This window comes from Talpa europaea (assembly GCF_964194135.1).
Source record: "Talpa europaea genome assembly, chromosome: 9".
Lineage (NCBI taxonomy): Eukaryota > Metazoa > Chordata > Mammalia > Eulipotyphla > Talpidae > Talpa > Talpa europaea.
Genome location: NC_140076.1, coordinates 78,153,282 through 78,178,590, shown reverse-complemented (window position 1 = coordinate 78,178,590; position 25,309 = coordinate 78,153,282). Strand labels below are relative to the sequence as shown.

Here is a 25,309-nt window from a genome sequence, read left to right as displayed (position 1 = left end):
TGACATCCTTACATATTTCATAAAATATTATATAATACCCTCAGCATTTTTCTAAAACATTTTCAAGGCTATTTACAACATAAGACTAGATCATAATTTATAAAATTAGTCCTTAAGGAGGGGGGATTTGATTATTTTCAACATTATACTTTTCTAAAAAACATTGTTCTAAGCTTTACTCTGCTCTGGAATAAGGTGGGCTTTCCTGGCCCATGACTCATTAATAATGTCCCTTTTCTCTCCCCACAGAACCCAGGCCTTCTCAAACTGAGACGGAGTTTGGCCCCTCCACGCAGGTGAGTGAGCTCCTGTTCTTGTAAAAGGTCAGGGCTGCTGAAGCCACCGGCTAGGACTGAGGACTGCACCAGGCAGAATTTGGCTCAAACCTCGGCTCTGCCACTTACTATTAGAGTGTTGTGGGCAAGTTACCTGTCTTTTCAAGTCTCCGTGAAACGGGGAAATAGCAGTTCTCTCGTCCCAGGGACGTAGCGATGGTGGCGCGTGCAGAGCCGCTGGGCTGGCCTCTGGAACTGCTCTGTCTTGAGTGACTGTTGTTTCTTCATCTCTGAGCTTTCGGGACCCTGTTCATGGCTTAGCACACACCTCAGATTCAGTTCATCCATGCCCTTTCCCTGGGCACTGCCGGCGTCGTAATTTTCTGGAAAGAGGATTACCTCTGAAGCTGCTTAACAAATCCTTGAGTAATCCAATTTCTCATGCAACTACAGTGCCTCCCATGGCCCTTAATTCCCTAAGTGCTAGGCTGGGAGGTTCAGCCACCCTGGAGCTGGGCAGCACAGGGAAGGAGTGCAGAGTCCTGCCTCTAAACCATGTTCCATGGAGACTGTCGGGCACTGGAAGCCGCTCCAGGGTGAAGCCCATGCCTGTGGGCCCGAGAGCTCCCGGGACAGGGTGTGAGGAACTGACACTGAGTGAAGATTGCCGAGCCCTGCCAGGCACTGAGTCTTGCTCTTGCTATCTCACTTGCTCCTCAAGGTAACTGAGATTCAGAGTGCCAGGGTGGTTGTGCCTGCAGAGGAAGAAAACTGACGCCCGCTTGAGTTAGGAAACCTGCCCATGGTCACATAGCTAGTAAGAGGTAGGTCCAGGATTCAAGTCTGGACTTTCCCCAGCAAGTGATGGTACCTCCACCTGGCACCAAACCTCTAGAACAACCACCAGTCCAGCGCATCTGCTGAACATCTCCTCTGGAAGGTGTTGAGCCCTTAAGCTTTTGATGGAGAGGCAGATGGGAGAAATTCCCACCTAAGCAGGCAAGGGGTAGATAACAAATAACACAAATAATAGAGCAAAATTTGAGAGTGCTGGGTCAAAAATAGAGAGGCCCATTAGATGGAGAAAGAGGGGATTGGATGGAGCAGGGAGGGGTTGGAAGGGGGGGTACCTGAGCTGGGTCCTGGGTGATGGTGGAATCCAAAGAAATGGATTATGGGAAGGAATGTCTCTTTCAGGTACCGACTACTTCTGCAGACAATGAAGATTCTCTTTCTATGGATTCTGTAAATGCAACAAGCCTCCCAGGTAAGGGCTGCATATTGCGGTATCCCTGTGGTCCAAGGGGAACAGAAGACTTGTCTGCAGAAAGTCTTTCCTTATTTGGAAATGTTGACAGAGGGTCAGTCTAGTAATGGAAAAGATCAATGTCAGGAATATTCTTTTATTACTTTATATGTCCAAATTTGATAGTGTCGACTAAGAGAGTGAGGGGACCAGAAAAGTGGAATATCTCACAATTGGCCCACAGTACAAATGAATGGGCATGAATCCACCCAGGTCAAGGTAGATTTCAAAGCTTCTGATTTCTCATAGCTGTAAGATGTGAAAACTGAACATTTGCATCAAGAAAGATCACAGCTCCTTTGTTTTCCTATATGTGTGGGGTTCATGGAGTCTAGACTCCAGAAGTTCTGTCATTGAGCAGCCCTATGTGACTGCTCTTGGGCTCTCTGAGGAGGTGCCTCATTACTCTGACCTGGGTGGATTCATGCCCATAGCTGACGCTGGGTCCCCAGGCTCCACCACCTTGGTTGTAAAGTCTTCTTGCCTCAGGGTAGGGGGTGGGGGCCCTGGACATCAGACATTCTTCCTTTTCCTCCCTCGTCTATTCCTCCCACCATGTCCGGTCCCTCAACAGGTTCTGTCAGTTGTACCTGAGACATTTCCAGAAGCTGACCTCTTCTCACCACCACCACTTCTAACACTGGTCCAGTTCCTGCTAGTCCAATTGGACCAGGAGAACCGGTCCAGTTCTCACCCTTTGTGACTTTAGGAACTGACTGCTGATCCACGGGCTTTTACTTTTACCCCTAACAGACTCTTAGTTACTCTAGAACACAATTCAGGCTCTCCCTGGATCAACACTGTGTCTCTCAGAAAAAGAACCAAAGTCCTAACAAAGCCCCTAGTCTTTGTGGGGTCACGTCCTCCTTTCTTCAGAACTTGCACTATCTGTCGCCTCCTCCATCTCCCTCTTCTTCACTCTGCTGCCTTGCCATGCTTGCTCATCCTTGGAGCACATGTTCTACCTCAGAGCCTTTGCTCTTGCCACTTGTTCTGCCTGGATGCTCCCCCCTTGACCTCCTCTTGGTCAGCTCCTTCATACACCTAGGTCTCTGCTGAAATGCCCTTCTCAGGGAGGCTTTTCCTAACCACCCCATCAGACAGAGCCCCCCAACCCCCGCCACTCTCTTCTTCCTTTGCTTTGTCATCATTGCAGCTGCCATCAGTGAGGCCCCCAAACCTTCTGTGCCTTGTGGGGCAGGCTGAATGCCACTAAAAAGCCACTCTGAAAGTGAGTGGGTGCCTGTGGCTGGCCGCAGTTGCTCAGATGCTCTGAGCTTGAGTGTTTCTTGTCAAGTGGTGGATTCCTGGGGTCTGTCAGATGATGCTGGGGATTACTCTTCTAGAGTCGCCTTTGGCCAGATAACTGGCAAGCTTGTCAAGTGGCCCGCTGGTTAACAGAGATGTTTCCTCCACCAGGCGTAAGGTTCCTTTGAGGGTTGTGACAGTACCTGCTAAGTGGTTTTCTTCTCTTCCTTCTGCTCCCTTCCCTCTCCTCCTTCATTTTCCCTAGTGAAAGATTCTTCTTCCATAACACTGCCCACATTCCTGGTGGCTGGAGGAAGCCTGGCCTTCGGAGCGCTCCTCTGCATCGGCATCGTCCTGAGGTGAGATGGGCCCCTGGGGGTGGCCCTGTGGTCTTTGTTTCCCTCCCTCCCTCCCTCCCTCTCTCCCTTCTCTCCTTCCTTCTCTCTCTCTCTTTTTCTCTTTCTCTCTCTCTTTCTTTTCTTTTCTTTTTTTAAAAAAGATGTATTTATTTAGGCATTCAAGAGCTGGGGTACAGGCCAGAGGTGTGGAGGATGAGAGGATTCACCAGAGACAGAGTGGGGAGAAGAGCAGGCGGATCTACTGAAATACACTGCTGAGGGGAGCTGCGGGCGAGACAGGAGAGGTCTGCTGTGCCATGTGGGTAGCTCCCTGGTCAGGGATCAAACTCGTGCTGCAGTGGCTGTGAATAGCTTCATAGGTTGTGTCTTAACCCCTTGTGCCACCAGAAGCCCCCTCTTTCTTATCTAGTGGCCTTGTCCTGCTAGGGTGATGGCAGTGGACCAGAGAGCCATGAATGCTTCAAGACATCTTTCAGAGGTAGAATTGACAAGTTTTGTGACCGATTAATGAAGGGAAGGAAGGGACAGGAGGTGTCACGTCTAACCCTCAAGCTTCTGGCTTCAGCAATCTGGCAAAGGCCAAATGGCCCTGGTGTCATGCTCTAATATTGGAAACACTGGAGGAAGAACAACTGAGTGAAAAAGGTGATTCCATTTTGGGTGCACTAAGTTCGAGGTGCCTGTGAGAACTCCAGGGGGACAGAATGGTAGGCAGTTCAGGATATTACAGCAGGTAGAAGGCAGTGGAGAGCTGGGAGAGGCTGGGGATGAGGCTGGTGGCAGCACCTATGGAATTCCAACTCTGAAAAGTTGTGTGGGGTGGGAGGGCCCGAGAAAGGGGCTGAGAGGAAGTGTCCTAAGAGGCAGAAGGAGGGAAGCCTGCTTGTGAAATCCATGGGGACAGAGTGTGTGAGATGTGAAGCAACACCTCAGCTCTGGGGTTGCAAGAGGAACATGACCTATCCTGTCGTCTGAGAGCCACAGACAAAAAGGACTAAGGTACCATGTAAGAAGCACCAGAGCACAGGGACCTGACCAGACATCCTTGCAAATATTGCATGTCTGAAAACAAGCATACCTCCTGGGCGCCTCTGAATGCCCGGTCCTAGTGCCCTCCTGTCATGGCTAGGAAACTCGCATGCTGAATTCATGCCCAGGCCACGCAGGCCCATGCCCCTTTCATCCCAATCGCTTTTTCCATTCTGTTTTTTTTTTATGGTTACTTTGAATAATTTTTATAACATTTAACTATATATATATATATATTTAAATTTTTATATTCCCCATACAATTGCAACCCCCTGATTTTGACTCCATTCCTCCTCCCCCCCCCCCAAGTGTGTCTCTGGTTCATAGTTGTTTGTTGATTTTGATTTTCACTTTCTTATAGTTATTCATTTTCCTGGTCCCTTATTTAAGTTTTCTAGATTCCTGCTATGAGTGAGACCATTCAGTATTTTTCTTCTTCTTTCTGGCTTATTTCGCTGAGCATGATCCCTTCTAGCTCCATCCATGTTGCTGCAAACTGCATGTGTTTACCTTTTTTGAATGCTGAGTAATATTCCATGGTGTATATGTACCACATCTTCTTGATCCAGTCATCTGTTTTTGGGCATTTGGGTTGTTTCCAAAGCTTAGCTATTGTAAACAGTGCTGCTATAAACATAGGGGTGCAGGTGCCCTTTTGAATTAATGTTTCTGTGTCCTTTCTGTCGTCGTTTTTTGGTCACTCATTCAAAAGTTTGCAGATAAATCAGCTGACAGAGCTCCCAATTAATGAAGAGCAAAGAAAACTTCAAAACTTATAATCCAATGAATTTACTGTAGGAATTGGCACTAAAAAGGAGTTTTGCATCTGCTGAAGGTGTGAAAGAAGTCAGGCTGGGTCCACCCTTGGACAGTGGCCCATTATCGTGATAATACAATCTGAGTGGGGGAGAAACTTCACTCCCACTTTTCTTTCTCTTCATGTGTAATTTTCAAGCGCCTCCAGTTGGCCATTGTGAGTGGTAGTGTTGAGGGTGTTGGGGAAAGAGGGGTAAAGATCTCGTTATTATTTATTTATTTATTTATTTATTTTCCGGAGAGGTCCCTTCTCCGAGGGCATGGGGCAGGCGCACAGCCCCAAGGCCAACACGGACTTTGGGGGGGGCCCCGCCCGACAGCCATGGGACTGGTGGTGCCAGGATGGTGGGGCAGGCGTCTGGGGCCTGGGCGGGGAGAGACTGTGTTCTCAGGCTCCCCGTGGGCCCAACTGCAGACTGCCCCCAAGGGGTCTTTAAATATTCCTGCCTGAATGTACCAGCTACCTGGACAGAGGGGAGTGTGGACGACAGACAGACGAGGCGGGGCAGCCACAAGTCTCATTGGCCTCATACACTGTAACCCGGTCTACAGCCACCTGTGGGGACCTGGGACCTTGAGGCTGCCTTTCTAGTCAGGTGATGAGCAACACCAGACAAGGTGTCGCCAAGACCACACTGAAAGCTGAAGGCAAGGCAGGCCCTGCCTGCCTTTGGGTCAATAGGGGCCATAATAGCTTTCAGGCCCCTAGCTACTGCTTTCTAAGGGCTGCCTTGCCTCACCTTCAGTGTTCTAGCCTACATCAATTGGACGTCAACAGACCTTTCTCATAACCTATCTCTTTTCCCCATGACCCCCTGATGACACGGGGTGGGGAGGGCCACCAATCCCCCAGGCTCTGGAGTCTGCTTCTCCCAGGCCTTTGGCCATGGAGTGCGATGGCCTTGAGTCAGAGACGGGGTGGGCTGCAGAGAACCCTGGGAGAGAGCACAGCTGTATCTGGAGGGGGCTTCCCACCACTCGCCTGCTTCTTGGTGAGCCCAGTGGATCTTCACAGTGACCCTGAACTAGCTTGACTGCCAAATTGATCTGCATTGCAAGATTAGCTAGATGACAGCTCAAGCTGTGCTCACTTTGATTTTGCAATCAAGTTGTGAGCAAGATGTCCAAAAGGCATCAGATAAGGTTCCTAACAAGTGCAGGAGCAAGAACTCACTATCTTTATGTCTTTGGGTCAGTAGGGACCATATTAGCATTCAGGCCTCTAGCTACTAACTTCTGAGGGATGCCTTGCCTCACCTTCTGTGTTCTAGTCTACATCAATAAGATTTCAACAGGCCTTTCTCATAACCCCCCACAGATCATATAGACTAAATACCATGATTTCCACTTATCAGATGAGGAAATTAAAGCTGAATGGGATGGTTACAGTTTAAGGTTACAGTTTGTAACCTTAAAGCTCATGCTCTTTAGTCAAATTTAGAATGTCACAAATGAGCAAACAACCTCTAGAGGTGAGATGACTTGCCTAAGGACCTGCAACTTGTTAATAGCAGAGCAAGGAGTAGAACCCATGTCCTGAGAAGCCCCACCCACTATGCTGGCCTACTGTCAGCTGAGGTGGGCCTGTCGGTCCTGTCAGTCCACCATTGGCCAATGGCACCACTAACAAGCAGTGCCACCTCGGTGTTCTGTTAACCACGAACAGAGACGCATTAGGTAGGGAGCTGGCCAGTGTGTTCATCACAGACCTAGTTAGCTACGGAGTGGGTAGCACGTGGACAATAACTGGTTGCTAAACAACCAGAGTCCCGGAAGCACTGACAGGGCAAGCGCCTTGTGCTGAGAGCCTATTAGTAATTTATTTCCTAGCCTAGTGAGCCTTCATAATCGCCTGTATTGGGCAAATTTACTTGAAAAGAAGCCAGTTACTCCAAGTGATGAAAAATCCCTTTACTCCCTAAGTCCCTCATGACAAGGCTGAACCAAAATGGGTTGGGATGGCACTTGACAACAGGCAGGATGTGAGAGGCAGTTTGTAATAAATCTGGCCAGTCCATGATAGCATATTTTTCTCTTTAATACCTTTATTTTGTGTCTCAAACCAAGCATAGTATTCTCCTAAACATTTTCCTTGTAGTATCAGAGATCATTTTAAAAATGTAAATGTGCCATTGAAAAAGGTGTGTCTTCTTCTGAAGTGCATGTCATAACTCACAGGGAGTCAATTCTACCTGTCTGCCACCATGGCCCTCCTGTTCTTTCTATTTTATGCCATTGGGCACTGGGAAAATAAGATTCTCAGAGCAGGAAAAAAGTACTGCTCTGTAGAAATATTGCAGGTCTTGTCTCATTCCAGCATTTTAGTAACCGCAGACTCTGCCACCTCCATGGTGTCCTGGGCCACAACAGTAGCTGGGGCAGTGGGTGGCCTCTGTGGTTTTAGTGTTGGTGCTGGGGCACTACCTTTCACTACATCTTGGCTTCCACATCTTTTTTTTTTAAGAGTGAGGGTTATTATGAATGTTTTTTTAGCTGCATTTTCTTTCTTTCTTTTTAAAGGTTTATTTATTTATACACACAAAACTGGGGTGCAGGCCAGAAGTGTGAAGGGTGAGAGGATTCACCAGAGACAGAGGTGGGGAACAGAACAGGCAGATCTACTGAATACACTGCTGAGGGGAGCAGCGGGCAAGACAGGAGAGGTCTGCTGTGCCATGTGGGTCAGCTCCCTCTCCAGGGATTGAACTCGTGTCGCAGTGGCTGGTGATAGCTTGATAGAACTGAGACTTTAACACCTGCCTCACCAGCTGCATTTTCTTTAAATGAAATATTATGAAGCCTAAATATGTAAATTAGATGGAAGGTGGAGGCTGAAGTGTGAATGAAGTCTGCGGCTTAGCTGCTCCTCCTTTCTACCTGCCCGCACCTTCTCCCACCCCCAGGCCCTGTTCAGACCCCACCCTGGGCAGGGCAGTGCCAGGTGTGGACACCCCAGGCTGGCTGATTTCCAAGATCCCATGAGCTTAGTGACTCTTATGAAAGGTCTCATCCACCCCCTCAAAGTATTTCTAGTTGCTTTAAAAGAAACTGAGGGCAGAGACTTTTCCATATTGGTTAACTAACCCCAATAGAGACTTAAACTATGTAATATGTGATTATTTGCTAAATGCTAGCTATTTGCTAAATACTGACAATTAGAAAGAAGAAAAAAATCATACATATCTAAGACGACCACTGTTAATTTATAAAATGTAAATGTGACTAACATCAGCAAAAACCAAGAACCACACTTTCAATGGGGCCCAGTCCCTGGATTCCACAGAGCAACACTCCTGTGCAGTGCCACCCAGATCAAGAATACTTTCTGTCTTGATGAATTTCCACCAAGTGTTTTTCCTCTGTATAGTTTCTTGCTTGTTTCTACATAACCATGATTACTCTGTCTACAACTCTGAACCTTTTAGATTTAGTGTTCATTATAAACCTTTTTTTCCAGATTATTATAAATTCTTTGTAAACCTCACTTTCCTTAGCTGCAGACTCCTCCATTAGGCAGATATACCAAAGTTCATTAGCCATCCTCCTATTATTGGGTATCTAGTTTGGTTTCTGATTTTATAAACAACACTGTGTTGAACATCTTTGTATGCAAAGTTTTTTCCTTAGCTATGCTATCTTTGGTTATAATTCCAGAAGTGGAATTCCTGGGTCAGAGGGCCTGAATATTTTGAAGGCCAGAGTGTAATGCCTGTCTCTTGAGTACTCTCACTGGGAGGAGTGTGGAAGGAGCAGAAGGGAGGAGGGAGAGGATTCTACCAGGACCCAGTAAGGAACCCTACTGTGCACCCTTCCTGTGTGGTGCCTAAGTGGTAAAGCCTTAAATACCATTGTGAAGATTGTTTATTCCATTTGCATAACAGGCTAAGAGCCAATATGGATTTAGAGCCAACTATCAATTACTTATCATAACAAGGACAGGAATAGCCTGTCGATATAAAAAGAAACCTAAGGAAAATCCCCAATCCTTGTTTTTGACATTGGTTTCCCCTCCTCCCTCCCAACCCTTCCTGGAGTAGCTGTCATTTGGTGGCATTGAGGGAGACCACCTAGCTCCCACCTGGGGGTTTTCAGGCATCAAGGTGGGAAGCAGGAGGAAGGAGAGGAGCTGGGGCCCTGGCACCCCGGTACAGAGGGCCCCTCAGGAAGGAGACCTGACTGTACCTTTGAAGATCACTATCACCTTCCCATCTGACTTTGGGCTGTCAAGTGACTTTTCTCAGTTACTGAGCCCTGGCTTTGGGCCCGGTTCTCAGCAGTGTGAACGAAGCTGTGATCAGAGAGATGTCTATCTCCTTCCTGTTTAACATTGACTTTCCTGTCAGATGAGTCACTTGTGCCCAAGTGGTACCCATGGTTGAGTCTGTGAGAACTCACCAGCATGGTGGGAGTGGGCCCAGAGGTAGAGAGAGAGAATATTGGAAGCAAGAGGAGAGCTGTTGAGAGAGGAAGCAGCCCTTCCCTGCTGTGAAAGGGAGTTGTGGATTATCTGCTCCTGCCAGACTAAATTTTACTTCTGAGGCCCATTTTGCTTCCCTGCTAAAAGAATTCTGTCTATCTGTCTCTGTCTCTGTCTCTCTCTCTGTGTAAAGGGTTTTGGGCCTGGTACCAATAGGCAGTCTCTAGAAGAGGACAAATTAAATTCTTGATTCCATAAGGGAGCATTCATGCCCACGAGTCCCTCAGTTTCCCCATTTGTCAACTGCATGGACAATACAGACCTATTCTCTTGGAGTGTTTTTGAAACCCCCAACTCTTCAGAATATTGCGTCATTCCTGTGACAGAAAAACAGCTGATGGAATAGTTATCATTTTTTTTAAGCTGAAGGTATAGTTATCATTCTTTTAAGCTGAAGCCCAGGCGTGGCAGGCCCCCAGGGCAGCCAGCTGCCAGTACAGCACAGGGGAACTAAACATCTGTGTGGTTTGTCTTTGTGTGTTTGTGTGAAGGTTCAGGAAGACATGGAAGCTGCAGGCGCTGAAGGAAGGCAAGACGAACATGCACCCGCAGTACTCTCTGAGACAGCTGGTCACCGAGAGACCCAAGCCCACCCCAGTGCTGGCTCCCCTCATCTCTCCACCTGTGTCACCCAGCGGCTCTGGGATTGACAGCATGTCGAAGCACGGCCGCCCAGATGAGGGGGGTCTGCGGAGCCCTTATGACATCAGCAACAGAGACTACTTCTTCCCCAAATAGCTCACCGGTGGCCCTGGCAGGCGGGGGTGCAGGCCTGCTGAACTGTGGCCAGTGAAGCACAGACTGGTTTAGTAAAAGATGCTTCTTATTTACTGCCATTCCAGCTCATCTCAGGGGCCTGGAGCCTCCAGCATCATTGTACAGAAAGCTCTGCCCTGGTGAATACGGGTTTGTCTGTTCAGAAGGAAGAGGTACTTGAGTTTTAAAACCAGCCTTTCCCAAATGAGCAGCTTACAGGTGAGGGTGGCCTCGACCCTGTGGAGACAGTCGTGTCAACACCCTGCTGGACACTCGAACGGGCGGAGTCCAGCTGCTGTGCGGGCGTTGGAGAGCCCGGGCTTGGTGGGACAAGCTGCTGGCCACCCACAGACCAGACACAGTTCCACAGACTGTGCCCTTGGGCAGCGGGATGGATTTCCAGCCAAGGATCCCTCAGTTGCCTATCCCCTGGCCCACTGCTCAGTTTTGTTTTCTGGTTGAAACCTAAGTGCCTTGGCATCCAGTTTCTCAAGGCCTGACAGTGGCTTTTCATGAACCTCTGAGGCTGGGGGAAGCTCTCCCCCGTCTTCCCCACACAGCTGAGAGGTGATGGGGAATGGTATCTCAGGGCCTGATGGTTTGAAATGGAATTATAATTAGTTCCTCATTAGCATTAGCTAAATGTGAATGACAGTCCTAGGCACTTGCTGAATCCAGAAGCAGCTGTGCTGGCGGGAATTCTTTCTTTGGATCCCAGGACTTCAGGAGGAGAGAAGCAGCAGAGGCAGGAGAGTGGGGAGGCGGTAGAGGGGCTCTATGGTCCCCTGCAGTAACACAACCGAGGGGGACTGGACCATGGGGGCTAGACTGAGGGGACCGCAGCCTCTGGAAACCAACATTCTCTGTTCTCCCTCCTGCCCCCTAAAAGGAGAAGCCACATTAGAGGGGGACTTCTGCCTTTGGTGAGATCAAACTCTTTTACTCCAGCTTTGTTTATTTTGCTTTCAGCTGAGCCTGAGTAACCAGGGAAGATAATATTTATGTGAAAAGACAAAAGAACCCGGCAAGAATGTATTTTAATTCGGTTTTGAAGAAACTGCTGTTTTTTCTTGAGAGGGTGGAAGATCCAGTATTAGCTGAGTGCCAGTATATAAATAACCCGGGGAAGAGCGCAAATAACTTTGTTTAGCACAAAATTGAGTCAAGTGAAAAAGGAGGAGGAGAAAAAAATATTTTCCCCTTTAGAGAAGAGACTGGTTTCATTCTAAATTTTTTTTTAGTCTTAAGAACTGAAAAAAGCGTCAGCCTCCTGGATGATTTAGGGGAAAAGCGGCTTGTCACGCGCCCCGGGAGGCGGTGAAGGAAGCGGGTGTGCTCCCTGGGGTGCTGGGAAGCCTCCCACGGCGAGCAGGCAGGGTCCGCTGGAAACCCCCACCCCTGGAAGCCACGAACCCTCCGTTATCAAAAGCAGGCTCTTTTTCAAAAGTCCCGACCTTGGTGCCTTCCTCTTTCTATTGAGTTCCTCGAATTGGATTCAGGTCGGCCCCTAGCAAAGGGCCTGCTGAGCGTCTAGTGGTCGCGCCGCTGCTCCCCACCTCCCCACCGCCGCGCGCTTCGTGGGAAAAGAAACTCAGTGATATTACTGGTTACCCAGACAAATACCCTCGAGATCATGCGTCTCCGAATGAAGCTGTGATTAAAATCTGTCGAGTAACCAAGGGGTAAAGATCCGCCAGCCACAAAGCCCGGGGCGCATCCGACAGCCCTTCAGGACAGCCGCAGCGCCCGCTGTATCTGGTCAGGTTCGCACTGTGACTTGGGCGAGGAGTGACTTTCATCGCTGACTTTGTCAATTTCAGACCCTGTTGCTGCTTTAGATAACCCACCCTGTGCTGACAAAAGTCAGGCAGGTGGGTTTGTGTGTGTGTTTTGTTTTGTTTCTCTAAAGTTTCTTTGATGGAGAACAGTGAAAAATGCTGTTCAAGGGAAATATTGAAAATGAGAATGTGCATGAGGAAGGGGGAGCCTGCCCACGGTTCTTCAACCCTTCCCAAGCTTTACCCACATGTGCTATCACCAAAGCCAGGCAGGGCCTGCTGGTGGGAGATGTGAGGTGCAGATAGCTCATTATTGCTGAGAACCAGGCAGCTTTGATCTTCAAATTGTTGTTGCTTTCATTATTATTGTAACGAAACTGCTTTGTCTTTTTTATACATCGAGGAGGGTTTTTTCCCCTTGGTTTTTTTTATAAGCTTGTGTAAATGTAGGAAGAGGAGCTGTCTCCTCTGGGTGGAAGGGCTTGCCCAGTGCACACAGGGCTCCACCCTCCACCCTTTTCTGTCCCCGAACCTACGGTCAGCAGATGATCCCAGCTCATTTTCCCTGTTTCTGCAGCACCCGCTGCCCAGTTATCTTCAGCAGTGATGTTACTCACCAAACAGCTGTTGCACAGCCAGCTGTAAAATGTTGGGACAGTGACAATTTATATTAAACACGACAACTTATCCTGCTGGGAGGGAAAAGTTGAAAATATGCTGGTTCATGGTTTACATGAAAATCATCATTAATTTTTGTAGCATTAATGAAACCTTTTTGTAAAATGTCCAGAGGGGAGCACTGAATGTGTCTACAGAGATGTGGGTAACTCTGAGAGCTCTTTCCTCTGGTGGGGACTTGCCTTTGCCAGGTTTCTTTACAAATGTGCTTTCTTTGTGGGACTCTGGACTCACACTGGGTCCCCCACAGTTTCCCTGCTGTCCCAGGGGAAGGAACACCATTATAAGCTGTGGACTCTGTTGCTGAAACAGGGTAAGGAAACTACCTGGTGGTGAGCAGAGTCTGGTGGTGCAGGCTGGCAGTGTTCGTGCTTGGAGGGTCCTGCAGAATGTTCAGCAATGTTTTGCCAGGACACTTTGATGCTGAGTAATATCACCTCTTCGGAGGCACTGAAGGTTGACCTAGTTGGGGAGGAGTCTGGCACCGAGCACTATCTGGAATTGATGGGAAATTTATCTTCATTTGGAGAAGATGGGGCAACCGATGGTCCTTGGAGCTTGAACCCCGAACCCGGCTTTCCCACATAACAGCCGGCAGTTGGGCTGTGACAGGAAGGACAGGGCCAGCTGGCTCAAGTTCTGTGCCAAATGCGTTTGAACGTCCCCTGAAGGTCCTTCCAGCATCTTGTCCTAGGGGTGGCCTGGTGCCAGCGCTGGTGAGTTCCTATGGCAACCTTAATGATTATTAAGGAATGTTGTCAGTTTTAGGAACATATGCTCAAGCCAAGATCTACTTTAGAAGGGAGGATTGGAACAGCGTGTAGCAAGACTGTTAATTAATAGAGAAACCATATTTGGATGGAGATCACACATCTGTTAAATAGAATACCTCAACTTTACATTTTTTTAGAGAAATAATAGTTTTAAGTTTTGTTATTATTTTTTTTACCTGATTACCTTAAAGCAAATGCTAAAGGCTGATGTCTGTATGTGGGGCAAAGGGTCAGTATGTTTTTCAATGTTTTTTTTTTTTCTTTTTACCAGCTATTTTTTGCATTTAAACTGAAATTTGTAAATGTTTGAAATAAATAATTTCTAAAAATATGTTTGAGATGTAATCGTACTTTGGGCATCTGGGTTATTTAAAGGAAGACTTGTGACTAATGAGGGGAAAGGAGTGACGAAAGATGGGTTTTTAAAAAGATGGGTTTAGGGGCCTCCCTGGTGGTGCAAGGGGTTAAGACACAAACTATGAAGCTATCTGCAGCCACTGCAGCACGAGTTCAATTCCCGGCCAGGAGCTACCCACATGGCGCAGCAGACCTCTCCTGTCTCGCCTGCTGCTCCCCTCAGCAGTGTATTTCAGTCAGTCTGCCTGTTCTGTTCCCCACTCTGTCTCTGGTGAATCCTCTCACCCCCCTGCACCTCTGGCCTGTACCCCAGTTCTTGTATGCAGAAATAAATAAATCTTTTAAAAAAATAAGATGGGTTTAAAATTTAATTTTGGGATGAAATTTCCCTTAATGTAGGGTTAAATGACCTCTGGGGAAGAAAATTGGAGAAATTCAAGAAATAAGAAGCAATTTCTCAAGACTTTAGTTTTGAAAGTACTTCCCAAAATGAGTCCTGGGGTTCCCACAAGGGGCATGGCTGCTGCCACGCATCATTACCAGGTGATGCGCCCATGGGGAAGGAAGAGGGAGGAAGGGCTCAGCAGGAGACTGTTTATCGGAGAGGGGACTGTTAACAGTGTCACAAAGGGGACCCTGTACCCTTGACTGTCAAGCCAAACCTGTCCCCTAGTGTGAAGGGTCTTAGGTAGCAAACACTTGGGACACAGCCATCCCATGTCTTCCGAACAGGGGGATGCCGTGGTGGGGATGCTTTGGAGATAAGGGCTGCTGTGTAAACAGTTCAGGGCTGGGAGAAGGAAACCGCAGGGAAGCCTGGATTGTGCAACACAGAGTGAGAGTTGAAGTGTGAACACCCCACATCTAGACAATCAAAGGAAAGCCCCAGGTCCCACCTATGGGAAGCACATCTCCTTTGAGACGTAGGGATCTCTTGAGATTGGGCCCTGTCTTACTGAAAGAGACACGGGAAACAGATGTCCCGCGGTGGCTCAGCTGTGTGGGCCGGGCGGAGGGGCTCAGGAGTGGGCCTGGAAATGGGAAGAGGAACTGGTGCCGCCCTCTTCTCCACAGCATCACTGTTAGGATGACATGGTTACCATGCTCTCTCTGGAAGAGTTTGGGAGAGCAGATGGTGATTCATGTAGAGGAAGGCAAGGAACATTCAGTTACTGGAACAGCCACTTAAGAAAGCGTTTTCCCTATTTATTGAGGCATGAGGAGACCAAAGCTTTCTCCATTTCCCACTGTGTTTGCATCCTGCGCTAGCACAGGCAATTGGCTGAAGGACATTAACCGCCAGCAGCATGCTGCCCGCTGCCCGCAGGGGCTGGCTGGGGCTGGGACTGCCCCTCAGGCGAGGTGGCCCGGTAGGCTGCTGCGCCACTTGTCGCTTAAAGGAGCTTCATCAATGACAGGGACTTGGCACCATCCTTCAAATGCAGACCAAACCTAGCCTGTCCTCTGCAGATGTAGGTCACTTAGAAAACAATACAAAACACCCCAGCCATGTTCTGTATCATACCGACAACTTTAAGGGACAATCCAAGATAGGAATAAAATGAAGCACATCAGTAAAATCATGAAACTCTCATATACTGGATGCCATGTGCCCTTAAGGATGTTTCTTCTAAGATAACTTTAAATCACTTTGGTAAAGCTGCCCAATGTCCACAAAGAAAAATAGCCTGCTGCCTACTGGGACACTGCATTTTACTAGTTCATTATGAGTTTTTAAAGAATGAAATTTACTGGGAGGACAGTTGTGTTCTACTTTGGTTCTGAAATGTGAGTGCTATGCAATGAAGGTTTGAGAAGGATGAGCGGAGTTAGTGGGACATCCTGGAGTCTGCCTGGCAACAGAAGGGGAGGAGGCACCAAACATACGCCTGCCCTTGGTGAACCGCACCACACGAGGGGATCCCCATAGTCAGTGAGGATTCAGTTCCATCTGACGTGGACCCCAGAAAGTAGAATAAACTCCCCAGGTGGCTCTGGGGAAGGTGGTGCTGATCCTGGGGGTGCCATGGGCTGTGATGGCAACTGTGTGCCAGGGGCACATTTCAGTGAATCAGTCTGGGGGTCAGGAGAAGCCCAGGCTCCCACCCCAGAGCCTCGGAGGCACAGCAGCAGGGGGTCTGTCTGAGTGTAGGTCACACAGGCTCTTCTGCTCTGCAGCTAGCTTTGAGGGGCTCTGTTGCTAGAGGCCGCAGGCCTGGAGCACAGAATCTGCAGTCACAAGTTATTTTGGGCATTGCTGGGAAGACACTCTGTGGGCAGCAAGAACCTCATCTCAGTGAATCTTGAAGTCCGTTATCCATTTTTGGCAAGGACGGTCTATAAAAATTACCAAATGGTTACCATTTATGGACCCTGCCCCATGTGCTTTACAAACAGGATGTTCTTCCTCATCCTACTGACGCGATAAGGTAAGCGTTTTCACCTGTTTACAGATGAGGCACCTGAGGTTCACATTGGTGAAGCTAGTGGTCAAGACGCCCAAGTTAGTTAATGGAGACCCCAAACCTTGGTCTGCCTGACTCCAAAACTGGTGTTCTTCATCTTCGAGGTGTGGTTCAGGGCCCCAGCCACTGGATGGGCCTCTCTTTCCTTACTCCTTTCCCAGGCCAGGTGCCCTTATGCTCCGCTCGGGGAAGGGAGTGGAGGGGGCGGGAGTGGGCCACACATCCTGAGGGGAAATGGATCTGAGTTTCTCATCTGCTTTGTCATGCCTGTCAGTGTGTGGTCTGGAACCAAGTCCTGGGGGTTGCCATGGGTGGCCTTGGGGCAGCCAGAACCCATGCTGCTCATCAAACAGAAGGGTGTCTGAGAAGATGGTTGCAAAGGGAAACAGCAATTAGTTCCTTATGCTCTGATCCTTGATCAGAAGCCCAATCAACCACTCTTCCTGCCATGTATACTGGCCATACCGGTCAACTCTGGCCAAATGACCTGGTTTTCTCTTGCTACTTCCTTGGTATGCACTTCGTTAAACTTCCTTGAAATCCTCGACTAGTGCGTTATTTTAGAATGGAAGCCTTATTAAGTCCACTCCCTTTGAAAGGATGAGTGGTCACCACACAGTAAGTCATGGTTCTTTCTGGGCAGTGAATTGCTGTGCCAACTTCAGGGCTGTAAGAAGAACCAATTCCTTCCCCAAGGAGTTGGCGTGCCCCTAGGGAGCTGCATAATTAAGGATTAAATGCTGTTTCTGGGAGCTGGTGACTAATCTGCTTGAGGGAGTTAGGGAAGGAAGGAAGGAAGGGATGGAAATGTGGCTGTGGAGAGTGAAGATGAGGGAGCAGAGTTCCGGGGAGAGGGACTGCTGGCTCCTGGCAGAGGGCCTGGGAGCAGGCGGCTGCTGGAGGCGAGGGGGCGGTCTGGGGCTGGGAGGGGTGGGGGATTGCCTTGGAAAGCCACCATATTGAGCAATTTTGTGATATTCTAACATCGTTAGAAAAATCACTAAAGACCATTTGCTACTGTTTTCTTTTATGCGTGTTTAAAATTTCTTTTCAAGAGCATGGCTGTTTCTACAATTAAAGAAAGTTTTTCATTAAATAGCTATCATCCCTTTATTTTGGAACTGTTCAGCCATGTATGGAAAAAATGTTATTGTAAAGTGCAAGAAGTAAGTGGGGATTGTAGATAAAACAAAATTGGCCATGAGCCAGTACTGTTGGAACTGGTTGATGGGTACAGACTGGTTCTTTGTATTAATCTTTAAAAAGATTTGATAGGGCCTCCCTGGTGGTGCAAGGGGTTAAGTCTCGGTATTATGAAGCTGTCCCCAGCCAGGGAGCTACCCACATGGCGCAGCAGACCTCTCCTGTCTCACCCGCTGCTCCCCTCAGCAGTGTATTTCAGTCAGTCTGCCTGTTCTGTTCCCCTGCTCTGTCTCTGGTGAATCCTCTCCCCCAACCCCACACCTTTGGTCTGTACCCCAGTTCTTGTATGCATGAATAAATAAGTCTTTTTTTTTTTTTTTTTTTTAAAAAAGCCTCGCTATTCTCCATTTAAAATGTAAGGATTTGGTGGGGGGGAATGTTTCATGTGAAACTACTATTTAAAAAGGTCCAAATGGTGGAGGACTATGAGGACTTTGCTGGTGGGACAGCTACCATGACCACACCTGAGGGAAGAAATCCTACTGTCAAAATATTAACAAGGATGTAAAACAATGACACTTCATTAAAAAAAAAGTCCAAAATGAATATAAGCACATCTTTCTTTACTATCCTTTAATAACCCTGGTTTTCATTAACAGCACATTGGATGATACCTTGATAATTGACTTTTATATGCACATTGAGTAATATATATTGTTCTTTCAATTAATCAAATGAGTAATACTGTGTATTTATGCACATGAATCAGAAGGCAGTATGAATCATTAAAGAAACATGTCCTATAGGAAGCATTTTAGGTTTGAATCAAGCTGCTACATGATTCACAATGTGGGGGCAGCCGCGCTGGTGCTACCTGTGGATTTTGGAAATGATAATGCATGTTTCAGAGCGAGTCTCCTCGGTATTTCATCACAAGTTGTCAGCACTTAAGTCTGCAGGACTTTAGCAAGGGAAGTGTAGGTGAGGCCACGGATGAGGCTGGCAGACCCGCACAGGGCCGTGATGCAATGGGGACAGAGGCATCGGCCCAGGCCAGACTCCCTGCCCAGGCCCATATGACTCACCTATGGCGGAGAAGCACTGGTCACACGGGGCAGCCTGGCGGTCCAATCTGCTACATGCATTTTCACTGTAAGAGGACATTGTTTTTCTTTTTTCCATTGTGATCAAAGAAACAATACAAATGTTGACACCTTAATCATTGCTCAGTGTACAGTTCAGTAGTTGTAGGGAAAGGTAAAAAATTATCAGGCTTTTCTGCCCTCCCACCATCTGGATAGATGATGGAACTCTGTGGTCCTGAATGCATGCCTGATGGCGGGCACCTGGAGTGGGGTGTGGGCCTAGGTAGATGGGATTCACCTGGGCTGAGACTGGGCTTATAAGGGCAGCGTCAGGGGGACGCCAGCAGGAGCAGCGGAGCAGAACCACGAGGAGAGCAGAACGAACGAAACAGCAGAGAAAAGGGCACGAGAGAAGGCCTGAGAGCCCAGATAGAGTGAAGACTTGCTGGGGGCTGGGAGGACTGCCAGCCTCCCGGCCCCCCAGCACCCCTGCCTGCTGTGTACCTGGTAAATCCCAGTAAAAGCCTAAAAAGCCACTGAGGGCTCCAGGACTCCTCCTTTACCCCGTCTGCTGGATCATAGAAAACCTGCTCTGTCCCCCTCCTGCCCCCGACAGCAGTGTTAAGTACACTGTTGTATGAACAACCTCTAGGTTTCCATCTCACCAAACCGAACTAGTTGTTAAACTCCCCACGCCCCTGCCCCAGGCCCTGGCAGCCCCTGTTCTACTTCTGTCTACTGGAGCTTTACTTGGGGTACCTCATATCAGTGGAATCATTGTCTTTTTTGTGACTGGCTTATTTCACTTAGCACAGTGTCTTTGAGGTTCATCCATATAATGTGTTAACATTTCCTTCCTTTTTAAGGTTTAATAGTAACTCCTGAATGTATTTACTATCTTTCGTCCATTCATCCTTAACAAACAGGGTTTCTTTTATTTCTTGTTGATTGTGAATTATTTTCGTTTCACTTGCTAACTAAAACCAAGCAGCTGGCTTATTACTCCTCCTCCTAGTTGGAGCAATTATACTCTTCACATGTGAAGGGCCAGGTATATGCCCTCTGTGGGAACTGCTGTGACACTAGGAGCCACTCTGGAAGTCACTGGGCACAGTCTGGGCTCTGCCACTAGGCGGCCCAGAACAGGTCATTTGATTGTCCCAAGTACTGGTGTTCTCATCTGAAAAGCAGGCTACTGCCTGGCTCACTGAGCTGTGAAGGACTGAAATGAGATAATGTGGTGTGAAACGCGTTTGTTTAGCAGCATACTTGGGGTGTATCGTCTGTTCTCACTACTGGCATCTTGGTCTTTCACAGGGCAGAATGCAAGACGCAACACCTAAGCCCTGGGTTCTTCTCGACAGTATTCAGCTGGATTCTGAAAACCATTGCTCTAAATATTGGGGAGTGGGAGGGTTTGTGGTAAGGGGAATATTTCTCAAAGCAAACTTCCTTTTCTGTTAAACACAGAGAAAAAAACAATAGGAACCGGTACCACCTGGTGGCAATTTATGTAAGTGTTCAAGGAAATTGTAAAGTTTGCTATGGAAGGACCCAGCACTCTAGCTTCTTTTAGAAATTCCAATGAATTTATTTGAGCATTTCTAAATCATAGCTTCCAGTGCTCGGTCCTAGCCACAACTGGATATCAAAATCACCCAGTAGGGTTTTTAAAAAAATTAGATTTCAAGCTTCAGAACACACTAACGCATCAACAACCATGGCTGGGCTGGCGGCATCTGTACTAGACCCACAAAGATCAAAGAACAAAGCCACAGGTCTGCTGCTGGGCCAGGGGTGAGGATGGGGACAACCATTCTCAGCTCAGGAAGGTGGTCAAGGAGGCAGAAGAGTAAGAGTTCATGGTGTTACTGTGCAATATGGGAAGGGCAACATGACAGAAGGACTCCCAGGTGACTTGGGGGAAAAAAGTTAAGATCCATCCAGTCCGCTGGTTCAGTCATGGCTTGTTTATACATTATTTTAACAGTGATTGCAAATAAAACTCTTAGAAAGAAATTGATTTACCAGATGTATACAATGATACACATTTTCAAGGGTGCATCTTCACTTCTCTGCTCTCTGACTATATGCCTCACCTAAAACCCCCAACCTCACATTCTAGTGCCTTCTACCTTCCCCTGCCCCTCCTGGTCCCCTCTGAAGCCAGGTTTCTCAGAGTAGAATAGTTGTGTTGTGATTTGTTATTTTCTTTCTTATTTCGCTTAGCATAATCACAAGTCCTAGCCATGTTTGCACAAAAGGCAAGATTTCCTCCTTTTCAGTAGCTGAGTATTCCCACTGAGCCTCTAGACTACAACTTCTTTATCCACTCACTGTCAGCGGCACTTGGGTATCTTCGTGTGCTGGCTGTTGTGAACAGTGCTGCTGTGAAGAACAGGGTGCACAGAGCTTTTCGATTTATAGTGTTTTCACATTCTTTGCTAAATATCTAACAGAGGCATTGCTGCGTCATGTGGCATTTCCATTTATAGTTTTAAAGGAATCACCAAACTGTTAAGGGCTGCATCCACTTATATTCCCACCAGCGGCGAGGGAGCGAGAGCTGCTCTTTCGTGGCGCCTTGGCCAGCACATGTTGCTTCCAGGCTTTTTGATGCTCACAGGTGTGAGGGGACAGCTCCTTGTGGCTTGGATTTCAAGTGAATGAAACGTCTGACTTCTGCTATTGCTGTTGCCACAGGAGGGAGGTGATTCTCAGAACTCACTGAATCAAACAAAAACACTGGTTTTCTTGGAATAATATTTATTTAAATTTACATTTTAGAGTAAACCATCTTCAGCCTATATTGGCTACTGCAATACATCCAGAAATTTTATAAAACCTTTCTGGAAGAATTTAAATTATTAAAGCACAAAAGATAGGCACCTTTATTACATACAATCTTCAAATATTTTCAGAAGTTAAAACATATTAGTTGACAATTAAGATATTAAAGTCCCCCGACAAAAATAATTGGTTAAGAAATTGGCAAATGAGACGCCTGCCGGTAGGGTAAGTGGAAGTGATCTGGTTTTTCCCACCCTCCCACCATTAGCATCAATTATGGACACCTGTGGTCTTACATGCGCACCTGATGGCGGCACCTGGAGAGCGCTGTGGGCATGTGTGAGTGGGAGCACCTGATTCTGGAGGCCGAGCATGTAAGGGCAGCAGCAGAGGATGGAGGAGACAGAGGACCGTGGGGCAGAGTGCAGTAGAGACCAGTGGAGACCACAAGAGAATGCCAGAGAGCCCAGAAAGAGTGAAGATTCACCGGGGGTAACGAGGCTGCCAGCCTCCTGGCTCCCAGGCCCCGCTGCCTGCCCACACCTGGTTGCGTCATTGCAAATGGTGTAGAAGCATCGTTAAAAGCCTGAAAAAGCCACTGAGGGCTCCAGGACTCTCCTTTACTCATCTGCCTGGATCCACAGAGAATCTGCTCCGTGCTTTGATGGCACTACAATGCCCCAGTGATCTGCTACCAGCATGTTTATCAAATTATAATTTAAGATTCTAAACTATGTGATCCAGCCGTAATCCAGGGCCTCGTGAAGAGAATTGTATTAAGATTGCCAACTACCCTTTCTGAGGAAAGGGCAGATTTCAAGATGGCAACTGCTGTGTCATCCCCCACCACCTTGGGCTGTATCAGAAATCCTTTAGAAAGCCCTACCCTAAAGCTCTGCCTGCTTCCCACAGCAGTTTGCTCTTTTTCCACTAGATGGCAGTAGCACACCGTCTTCTTCCTACAGGGTCAGAAATTAAGGCAGCTCCACTGCAGGCCAAGTTTTTCTAAGCCCAAGTTAATGAGGAACAAAAATTAGAGATAAGAATAAAGAAGAGTAATTCTAAAAAGATCATAAAGCCAAAATAGTGCTGATTAGGGAAAGTCGGAGAGAGACAACTAATGAAGGAGAGCCATCTGAGAAAGGTTTCAAAGAAATTCTGCTAACTACTAAAAGAATGTAGAGAAATGAAATCCAGGTATCTTGGTTCCCCTGCCTCCCAGAATGAAGAAAAATGAGGCACTAAACTTTGACTAAAAAAGGGGATTTTAATAGACCAGAAAGGCTACCCTCATTTAAAAAGCAACTGCAGAATTTCATAGATGCTCAGTTGTTCCGAATTAAGTTTTAGTAACAATGGCTGGCTACAGGGTAATAACATATTGAAATAAATTCAGTGAAAAAATTAATACAATCGTCCCATCTCAAAACTTCTGGCTGTCCCTATAGATTACACTGCCCCATCCTGTGGCAGACGCCAGTAAATGAGTAACAATTCAGCAATGCATGGAGACTAAACGTTGAAATCCATCTTGACAGAAATAGCCATGGTAGCAAAGCAAATGGAAATATCTATTTACCCTCTGTTCTTATAGATCTGAAATGTACCATCTAAAGAAACTCATTAAGCAACTAGAGCAGAGCATTTTTTAAAAGAAGGTGTGATCAAGGAGAAAGAACACAGATGCAGGAGACTCAGTGGATACTACATTTAAGGCAAGTGAGCAAATATTTGCTACAAGACCTCATTATTCACTCCAGAAAGAATCAGAAAATATTCTGGGGAACAGAATTAACGCAAAAGGATGAAGCCAACAGGAAAAGACTTGTACAGAGACAAAATGACAAAAGCCCGAGCACTTGGGCTCAGAGGAAACATGTCACAAGGCTTCAGGTTGGCGGTGCGGGAGGCTTAACAAGGAAGCCATTAGGGACACCCTGCTGGGCCTAATTGTTTCTAGAACATATGCTACTTTGTGCCACCACCCAGCTGTGAATTCCCTGGCTTTTGTCAGCTTGTGTCACAACCTTAAGAAGAAAATAGTTGCTTAACCCCTCTCCCCTTCTAATAATTTACTATATTTCTTTTCCTTCTAAGCTTGTGTATGACTGTGAAGTAACGGGACTATATATAACCTCCACATCTCCTCCACTTATAACCATGTAAAGAAAACAGCATGACTGCCACAGAAAAACACTATAGAGAAAGCACAATACCTGGCATGTGTCAGACAATAAACACTTGTGTATCAGTTCTGCTTTCAAAATGTTATTTCATTATATATTCAACACAGTTGCTGGGAATGAGCCAAAAATCATTTAGTGTGCCAAGAAAAATTTTATAACGTTTTTAGCATTTATTAAAATTAGGATAACTGCTATATTTCCTTTGTAGAATAGGTTAAGTAAAAAACAAGATTTCATCTCTAGAATATTGAACTAAAAATAAGTGTAACACAATGAATTATTTGTATATGGAAGACAATAAATATTTATTGAATGGAATTGGAATAGATGCTAAATTTTTAAAAAAAAATCTTCACTAAAGAACCAGTACACTACATGAACCAGTACACATTAAAAAAGTTCAATCAGTACTTAAACAAAACACTCTGTAATGATAATATCGTTGCGACCCAGTCAGAAGAAGTTCCTCTCAAATTTTTGAATCAAAGGCTATAAAACTCTTTGGTTAAGACTTTAACTGAATAAAGAAGCAAATATTTACTAACCCCTAAGTTATAACAGCGAAATGGTAATTAATAACTAGAAAGGTATACTGGCTTTAAAAAAAAATCAACCAAATCATGATTCTATGTATATTTAAAAGAAGCTACAAAAGCTAATTTTTCATTGCTGACAGCACATCTGCATCTGGACCAATTTGAGAACTAAATCCCAAAGCCCAGAACCCAGCGCCCCTGTGGGGCTTTGAGGAGAGCCACCCGTGGGAGAGTCTTCTCACAGCATGCCATCGCCAAGTTTTGTCTTTTGTTTTCACAGTAAGAAAATTGGCAATATAAGTTCACAATAAGTCATAAAGATAATAATACTATGATATTAATTTAATTTCTTAAGCCAAAGTAGAGAAAACCTCAAAATTGTTAAAAAATCTTTTTATACAGTGGAAACCAGCCTGCTTTGTATAACATAAGCGACTCTGCAGACTTCAGAGACCTAGTTCACATGACCAGATCCTGGTGTTATAGATCTATCTATCTATCTATCCATCCATCTATATCTATCTAGCTATCTATTTATCTATCTATATATATATATATGTACACATTTTAATTTGTTCTAAAATTACAAAACAAATATCATCTGAGGGACACAAATGATAAATGCTTCCATAACAACTAAAACTAAAGATGAAACAAAGGATGTCCAAAGTTCTGTATAGTTATCCATAAGGAAACAGTTTTTATTACTATTGAGCTTTGTAAATTTTCAGATTATTTAAAAATCAGAAATGAAAGCTTTGTTGTGTATTTTATCCTATACTTCAGAACTATAACAAGAATGCCAATATTAATTATATGGGTGATTCTTAAATCAGGGGTACTTCTTACCTATTTATGCTCTTTTACTGATTTGCTGAAAAATGATGAAAAAGTTCATGGAGATTCAGAAAATATGAACTTCCTTAGAGGGCTGATGAACAAAACAATCCTTTTGTCAGATACTAAAGTTAGGAATTTCATGGACTGCAGAGCTGAACTAGGACCTCAAAGGAGAAAAGGGGAAAAACAGCTTTCTCCAAGGTGCTCACTGCCATTTATTTCCCACTGCTCATCCTTTTCCCCAAAAAAGGGGTTCAGTATCAAGTGCTCTTCTGGTCCACATCATCATTTTCTGTCATCTTCTGTAAAAGTGATTTTTTGGGGTTGGTTGGTTTGAAGACCAGAGACTCCAGATTAACGATGAGCACATTTTTAGACAATCTTAATTTTCCTGCGCTCCTGACTTACCTTT

At 46.3% G+C, this 25,309-nt stretch overlaps 1 protein-coding gene across 1 annotated transcript in view; it reads left to right on the top strand.

Moving 5' to 3' along the window:
* IL6R (interleukin 6 receptor) overlaps positions 1–10,303 on the top strand; it is a 44,681-nt gene extending 34,378 nt beyond the window's left edge. Inside the window, exons 7-9 of the mRNA XM_084242409.1 lie at positions 1,492–1,542; positions 3,095–3,188; positions 10,002–10,303. Of these exons, the coding sequence (XP_084098535.1) occupies positions 1,492–1,542; positions 3,095–3,188; positions 10,002–10,248 (392 nt within the window). The 3' untranslated portion in view covers positions 10,249–10,303. The remainder of the gene's footprint in view (positions 1–1,491; positions 1,543–3,094; positions 3,189–10,001) is intronic.
* Positions 10,304–25,309: the final 15,006 nt, after the last annotated feature.